The sequence below is a fragment of the Gymnoscopelus microlampas genome, assembly GCF_963454915.1.
Source record: "Gymnoscopelus microlampas genome assembly, chromosome: 19".
Lineage (NCBI taxonomy): Eukaryota > Metazoa > Chordata > Actinopteri > Myctophiformes > Myctophidae > Gymnoscopelus > Gymnoscopelus microlampas.
In genome coordinates this window covers 1,301,062-1,309,546 of record NC_139956.1, presented here as the reverse complement: position 1 = coordinate 1,309,546, position 8,485 = coordinate 1,301,062, and the positions used below count along the sequence as shown (strand labels likewise).

At 44.7% G+C, this 8,485-nt stretch overlaps 1 protein-coding gene across 1 annotated transcript in view; it reads left to right on the top strand.

The window, feature by feature from the left end:
• The window catches only part of corin (corin, serine peptidase), a 58,341-nt gene that overhangs the window by 48,166 nt on the left and 1,690 nt on the right, over positions 1–8,485 (top strand). The window contains 10 exon segments of the mRNA XM_084042873.1: positions 239–362; positions 2,239–2,367; positions 2,752–2,801; positions 3,158–3,186; positions 3,189–3,346; positions 5,745–5,760; positions 5,762–5,846; positions 5,849–5,907; positions 6,687–6,795; positions 7,941–8,074. Coding sequence (XP_083898999.1) covers positions 239–362; positions 2,239–2,367; positions 2,752–2,801; positions 3,158–3,186; positions 3,189–3,346; positions 5,745–5,760; positions 5,762–5,846; positions 5,849–5,907; positions 6,687–6,795; positions 7,941–8,074 — 893 coding nt within the window.

The following is an 8,485-nucleotide window of genomic DNA, read 5'->3' as shown; positions in this document are numbered from 1 at the left end:
TATCTTGTGTTCTTGCTTACTGTGGATTAAGAGTGTCTGCTAAATGCATAAAACTGTGTGTCAGTGTCTCTGACACATAGTGCAGGATCGGTTCTGACTATCGTGTGTGTGTGTGTGTGTGTGTGTGTGTGTGTGTGTGTGTGTGTGCGTGCGTGTGCGCGTTCTGTGTCTGTGTCTGTGTGTGTGTGTGTGTGTGTGCGTGTGTGTGTGCGTGTGTGTGACTGTGTGTGTGTCTCAGTGTCTCTGTCAGACAGTGGGCTCTCTGTCCTCACGGTTCATAAGACAGCGGCTCAGTACCAGGTGTGTGGAGATGAATGGACTCCTCAGCTCAGCCAGCTGACCTGCAACCAGCTGGGCCTAGGGTAAGGTCAGTAGATATAGACACACACACACACACACACACACACACGCACGCACGTACGCACATACACGCACACGCACACGCACACGCGCACACCCACACGCATACTCACGTGCGCACGTGTCCTTGACCACAACGTTATTTTTTTTTATGTAGATATGATATTGTTAATATGATGCTAGGTTCATTGTTTTCCTGTGATCATAGTTTACTACACTGTGTCTCTACATTCTATCTGTTTACCCTGTTTATTGTACAGTAAGTCACTCTGGATAAAGAGAGTCTGATAAATGACTATATTTTGTAGAAATGTCTATGGCTTCGAACCCAACACCAAGATGGAAAAGCAAAGCTTCTGCATCATCAGCCCGGCTGGCAGAGCAAATGGTGGCAGAAATCCCAAAGGGTCATATACAGGGACGTGCACAGATAGACTCTAGGTGGTGCTAGAGCACCTGCCCTTTGCCCTCTTGACCAGAAGTGCCCTTTTGAAAAAAGGGCACAGCAGGGGTCTTCACCTGGGGGTCCTCAGAGTTACTACAGGGGGTCCGCCAAATCTTTATGTGATAGGATTTTTCTTTTTACCATAACCACTCGAAACCTAGCATCCCTTTTTCTGAGGAACTTTAGCCAAAAATAGCAGATCTACAAGCCCACAACGCCTCGCGCTGCGAGGCGTTGTGGGCTTGTAGATCGGCTATTTTTGGCAAAGAGGTATAGGTGTAGAGGGAAAAAAGAGCAGACCAAGTAAACAAAAAAAGGTGTAATTTACTTGAGTACCTGCCCCTCAAAATGTCTGTGCACGCCACTGGAGCCGACCACAGACAAGATGCCCCGTCTGGTGTGTGGCCTCTCTGGTACAGTAGCTGTGAACCTGAATACATCGTCTCAACACACCAGTGTAATCCCAGGGCTCTTGGTCAGACCTTGCACCAATGCAACAAGTCGCAACTCCTTGCAACCGCAACCTCGGTCCCAGCCTCACTCATCTGTGAAGAGAAGAGCCTGGTCACGACCTAAAGCAGCGAGTGTCTAGGAAGTCCTGAGTGGACGGCATTTACGTTTCCCCCGGAAACGATATTTTTTGACCAATCACAACACTCGTTTCATTCACGGAGAATGTTAACAGATTTGTAAAGCATCAACGTCATTTCCTTGGGCGGTACTTCAGCCAAATTCAACCATTTCCGGTTGTCAACTTCCTAGACAACCAACATCCCAGGTCTGGCCCAGGGTGTTGCAACCGCCATTGATGATAATGGTTGCAAGCAGTTAACCACTTACTCCCTAGAAATTACAAGAGGGAATTACTTCTTGGGTAAGGGGGGGGGGGGCATTATGGGGGGGGGGGGCATTACGGTTTGGAGCCCCGTAGTGGCTAATTCTGTCCTTGTATACTGTATGTGCACGTGCGCACACACACACACACACAAACACACACACACACACACACACACACACACACACACACACACACACACACACACACACACACACACACACACACACACACACACACACACACACACAGTGTCAGTATCAGTAGCATCATAATTAATAAGTGTGTGTGTGTGTGTGTGTGTGTGTGTGTGTGTGTCTGTGTTTGCGTGCGTGTGCGTCTGTGTGTGTGTGTCTGTGTGTGTGTGTGTCTGTGTGTGTGTGTGTCTGTGTGTGCGTGCGTGTGTCTGTGTGTGTGTGGTGTGTGCGTGTGCGTGTGCGTGTGTGTGTGTGTGTGTGTATGTCTGTGTGCGTGTGTCTGTGTGCGCGTATGCGTGTGTGTGTGTGTGTGTGTGTGTGTGTGTGTGTGTGTGTGTGTCTGTGTCTGTGTGCGCGTATGCGTGTGTGTGTGTGTGTGTGTGGTGCGCGCGCGAGTGTAGGGTTCCGTCCTCCGTTACCATGGTACCGGACCAGCCCGGGGTGCAGGGGCGTCGCCGGTGGTTACACGTGCATCCTGATTGGCAGCAGAGGAATGGCTCCGCCCTGCAGGGACTCCTGGAGAAGAGAAGGTAACGCGAGGCCGTTCTGACTTTATGTTAACACATAATGCATTATAATCACATTTATAATGCTTTATAATCACATTTATAATGCTTTATAACCTGCTTATAAGGCTTCATAGCACTTGTTTTACATATTTATAACCATGTATGACAACTTATAACAAGGTTTATGAAGGGTTGCTGGTCATAATGCATATTATAAACCCAGTGGAACAGCATGATTCACTATCCTATGAGTCGGTTGGTCTAATCATGTGATTTGAGGGGAAAAACATTTTCTAATAAATTGAAATAATTATCTCTCTCTCTCTCTCTCTCTCTCTCTCTCTCTCTCTCTCTCTCTCTCTCTCTCTCTCTCTCTCTCTCTCTCTCTCTCTCTCTCTCTCTCAGTCACTCGTGTCATTCAGGAAACAGAGTATCAGTTCTTTGTACCAGAGAAGGTAAAACATGTTTCATTATATTCATATTTAGATTGATTTCATAATGTGAAAGTTGACAAACAACTATATTCTGTTTACTGTATTTCTTTATCATATTGTATTGATGTTGCCTTCCTAAATGAAGATAATTTAAATCTCTGTCTGTCTGTCTGTCTGTCTGTCTGTCTGTCTGTGTCTCTGTCAATGTCTCTCTCTCTCTTTCTCTATCTGCCCTTCTATATCTCTTTCTCTATCTGTCTCTCTCTCTTTCTCTGTCTGTCTGTCTCTCTCTATGTCTCTCTCTCTCTGTGTGTCTCTCTCTCTCTCTCTCTCTCTCTCTCTCTCTCTCTCTCTCTCTCTCTCTCTCTCTCTCTCAGACTGTGGTCTTAGGCTGGCAGTAGGGGCGTGTCTCGCCACAGGAAGAAGAGGATTCTTGGGGGCCGGGTGTCTCGCCCGGGGGCGTGGCCGTGGCAGTGCTCCCTGCAGAGTGGACACAGTGGACACATCTGTGGCTGCGTTCTGATTGGTCAACGATGGGCCCTCACCGTGGCCCACTGCTTTGAGGGGTGAGTGTTTTATTTTGTTTTGTTATTTGCATTTTTTTTTTTTTTTTATCCCATGATTTTGTAACCCATTTTTTCACCCAGTGCCAATGTGAAAAGTCTGCCCATTTATTCTTTTCACGGCAATCAGACACTGCATTCATGATTTGAGGCATTTTGTTCCAACAATGTGTTTTGCTAAATTAGACCTGGTGGTGGCGCTATAACAGGCCAATGTGGAAAAGGGTGGCATTTCTTCCTCGGCCTAGTGGGAATTTGCGTGTGAAAAATTCACGGAAATCGCAAGCTTAGTTTGAGGCTTTTTGTTCAAACGGACCAATCCTGCAAACTTTGGAAGCCAACCATAGGCAATGAGGATGGGAAATGGGACAGATCCGTGTTGATCACATGACTATAGAGATACTGTGTACCGATTTGCATGACGTTTGCGTTTCCCAAACGAATTTGAGCTCCTGCGTAGCCTAGAAGAGCTGCGTAGGTGCCTCCACGCATCTGCGCAGTAGAAACCCCGCTGCGCACTGTCTTCGTTAGTAGCAGCTGTGTGTGCCCAACGTCTCATCTAAATTGGCTTCAGTAGACACCATCGTCGTAGGTTTCCGTTTCGTCTGTGCTAAAACTTACATTCGTGAGACAGCATGCACGTGAAGAGATCCTGGACGTAGCCTACGTAAAGCCTACGTCCAACTACGTAGTGCTATCCTACTATAGTTTTAAACACCCTTTGCATACATATATCTATATATACAGGATTTTGCAAAATACTAAGATAAAGTCGCACCTTTATCTAACTTACCTTTATATGAATTGGACACTTACATTTTTATAGGTACATTCTGTAATGTATTAAAATGCATTTAAAGGTGACACATTTCAATGATTCTTAAATGAACACTGCGGCCATTGTTCGCCGTTTCAAAAAAATTCAGAGGATAGAGGGGGCGTCCCCCTGCATGATTGACAGCTTTTAGCACCAATGGGGGGAATTACTTTAGGAAAGTTTAGGAATATATATATATATATATATATAACGGCGCGTAACGGGCGACGCCTCCCCAAAAAAACAGACCATATATACAACAAACACACTGCGACATGCCGTGTTGATAGCTTGCAGATCTGTTATTTTGGGGCGAGCGGCTGTTAGGAGGAACAGCTGCGCTGTGTAGCCCCCACACTCAAATTTAGCGACAAGTGGCGTGCAAAAGACCTAACTATCGGGCTCAGTCTTATTGGCATGACTGGTAACGCGTTGGGCTGGCGAGTGGGAGCCTTGGGTTCGATCTCAGAACGTCCCATTTCCCAAGTCTACTATGCATAAAATCTTTTGAGCAGATCTACAAGCTTGTGACACGTTGTGAGCTTGTAGATCTGCTATTTTCAAAAGATGTTTTAACCATTCATAAACATGGCGACAGGGTCCCCACGGTCATGAAATTCCTGGAAATATTTTGAAAAAAAAAAAAAAAAATCCAGTACTGGAAAAGGTTTGAAATTGATCAAACATCATCAAAGGTCCTGGAATTTATCAAGGGTCCTGGAAAAATATTTTGTTAAAACAAAACATTTTTCATAAACATGAATAATATTACACAAAATATGTAACATAAGTAGTTTTTCGCCGAACGGCTGTGTGACGGCAGCCTAATGTATGTCTCAAACTTTATTTTTGCTACACTGCCTTCTTTGGGCATTCTACATAGGAGTAAGAGACACATTATTGCGCCGAATGATTGTTATATAGGCCTGGAAATTGGGCTAAATATTCTGGAAAAGTTTTGGAAAAGTTTTGGAAATTCATTGCTAAAAATGTGTGGGGACCCTGTGGCGAGCGCAACAGCTGTCACTTTGTGAGAGGAACTGCACTTTCATCATAACGTTTAACTATAAAACTTCGAAATTAAGGAAACATATTTAGCTCAGCATCATTTTATATACCTTTAGTTAACTTGGCATGTGCTTAATATTTTTATTAGATGATCGGATCATCCGTGAGAGTACGATTTGTAAACTTCGGGTTCATGCATAGAGGACGATGCACTGCAGCCGCTCGCCCTACCCAAAAGAACAGATCTGCAAGCTATCGACACGGCATATCGCAGTGTGTTGACAGCTTGTATGTCTGTTTTGTTTTGGGGCACGTTACGCACCGGCCCGGCCCGGCCTAATGAGGGTAGAGCGTAGGTTTGGCCGAGTCCCAGCTGTGTAGGAGACGCTTGCGCAAGCTGCGTACGGCCACGCATGACCTGAAATCTACGTGCCTGCTATGGTACTGCGAAGCATGTGACGTCACACGTTAGACCCGTCGTCGGACCTGCGACGATGCTCTACGCACGAGCTCTTTTGGAAACCCGGCCATTGTCTCTCTCTCTCTCTCTATGTCTCTGTAATGTCTCTCTCTCAGGAGAGAGAGTGCCCAGTCTATGGAAGGTGGTGTTGGGTATAAACAACCTGGACCACCCAGGAGATCACAGTCAGACCAGGGGGGTCCGTTCCATCATAGTTCACCAAGATACAACCGCGCCGTAGTGGACTATGACATCAGCGTCATAGAGCTGGAGACAGAGGTACCATCTATACTATACAGCTCTATACATCATCACAATCTATACTATACAGCTCTATGACATCACAATCTATACTATACAGCTCTATGACATCACAATCTATACTATACAGCTCTATGACATCACAATCTATACTATACAGCTCTATGACATCACAATCTATACTATACAGCTCTATGACATCATCACAATCTATACTATACAGCTCTATGACATCACAATCTATACTATACAGCTCTATGACATCACAATCTATACTATACAGCTCTATGACATCACAATCTATACTATACAGCTCTATGACATCACAATCTATACTATACAGCTCTATGACATTTACTTGAGTAAAAGTACAAAAGTATTGGCATCAAAATTTACTTAAAGTACCAAAAGTAAAAGTACCAAAATGTTTGAAAATAGCAGATCTGCAAGCTCACAACGCGTCGCGATGTGACGCGCTGTGAGCTTGTAGATCTGCTATTTTCAAATAGCCTATAGGTATAAAATAGGACTGAAGTGGTTAATGTATGTTTTATAATATAATAATATTGATAATTGAAAAGTAACTAGTAACTACATTTTTCAAATAATGTAGTGGAGTAAAAGTACAATATTTGCCTCTGAGATGTAGTGGAGTAAAAGTACAGGTGGAAGTGACATCATAATGACATCATAGTGTGTGTACTTCCAGGTGGAAGTGACATCATAATGTCATCATAGTGTGTGTACTTCCAGGTGGAAGTGACATCATAATGACATCATAGTGTGTGTACTTCCAGGTGGAAGTGACATCACACGTCAGACCAGTGTGTTTGCCTCGACCCGGAGAAATGCCACTTCCTGATTCCTACTGTTACATCACCGGATGGGGTCACATGGGCAACAGGAGTGAGTACACACACGCACACACACACACGCACACGCACGCACACACACACACACACACACACACACGCACACGCACACACGCACACGCACACGCACATGCACACACACACACACACACACACACACACACACACACACACACACACACACACACACACACACACACGCACACACGCACACACTCACACACACACATGTTTGTTGGACAGTGATAACACATTGAGAACACACAGGCAAACGGTGGATGAATACGATTAGTTATTTATAAATGGACAGAAATGATAATAAAATGCAAACCACGGACCAGCTGACATACAACAGTTCATAACGGGGGGGGGGGGGGGGGGGGGGTGTATCACTCGTATCAAATCACAAGTTGACTGACAGTCAATGGCACATCGCTGTCTGATATCATCATATCACTACATAATGTTATATTGACCTAAATGGTGATTAAAAGAGGAAATGTCTGTATCAGAAATGACTTTGGACAGGTGGAAAACTAAACTCTAACTCTATGGTTAAACTTGCAGAGTGACGCCTTACTTTACCTGAGTTACATCTTATGATAGATCAATGTACTTGAATGTTGACATGAAATAATAATCCTGTTTAGTGTTTAATTAGCGCGACCGATCATCATCGGGACATAATAGGCTACAGCTTGTAGCGACGGCGCGCGTCAACACACGTTGAAACAAAGACAAAGATAAAGATAGCAAGGATTCAACAGTGATGTCACTACAGGAAGTAGCACGGACAAAGCTGTTTATAAACCTCAGTGACATCACTGACTAATCCTTGGTATCTTCATGTGACCGACTCAACTTTTCTCTGCTCTGTGGAAAATCCTGGCGACGCAACGTCATAGATTCACCATGGGGAAAACTTGGACTTCCCGGCCGCGTTCTCGCGGACTGGAAGTGGTTGGGAACCCCTGCTGTAGGCTACTCACTAATGATTAGGAATATTTTATGACCCAAGTGTGTGTGTGTGTGTGTGTGTGTGTGTGTGTGTGTGTGTGTGTGTGTGTGTGTGTGTGTGTGTGTGTGTGTGTGTGTGTGTGTGTGTGTGTGTGTGTGTGTGTGTGTGTGTGTGTGTGTGTGTGTGTGTGTGTGTGTGTGTGTGTGTGTGTGCGTCTCTAGTGCCCTTTAAGCTCCAGGAAGGAGAGGTTCGTATCATCTCCATGGCCCAGTGTCAGTCTTACTTCGACATGAAGACCATCACCAGCAGAATGCTGTGTGCTGGATATGAAGCTGGAACTGTGGACTCCTGTATGGTGAGACCTCCTCCTCTCCTCTCCTCTCCTCTCCTATCATAATCTTATGATATTTAGTCGACTAAAACTAGACAAAAACTAAAACATTACAGATGAAAACTACCGTAATTTCCGGACTATAAACCGCTGCTTTTTTCCCATGCTTTGAACCAGTACCGCGGGAAGTAGGGGTGCTGGGGGGCTGCAGCACCCCCTGAAAATAATGTATGAAAATAAAAAAAAGAAAGAAAATAATAATAAATAAATACAATTATTAACACATCGGGTGCCAGCATTTTTTCATAACAACTTACCGTGGGTGCCAGCATTCTCCCCATTGACTGCGCTTTGCTATTTAAAGCTTCCGCGTGCGTTACAAGCAAATCCACACAAAAAAAAGCATCGATTCATGTTCTGCCATGACCCTGGCTA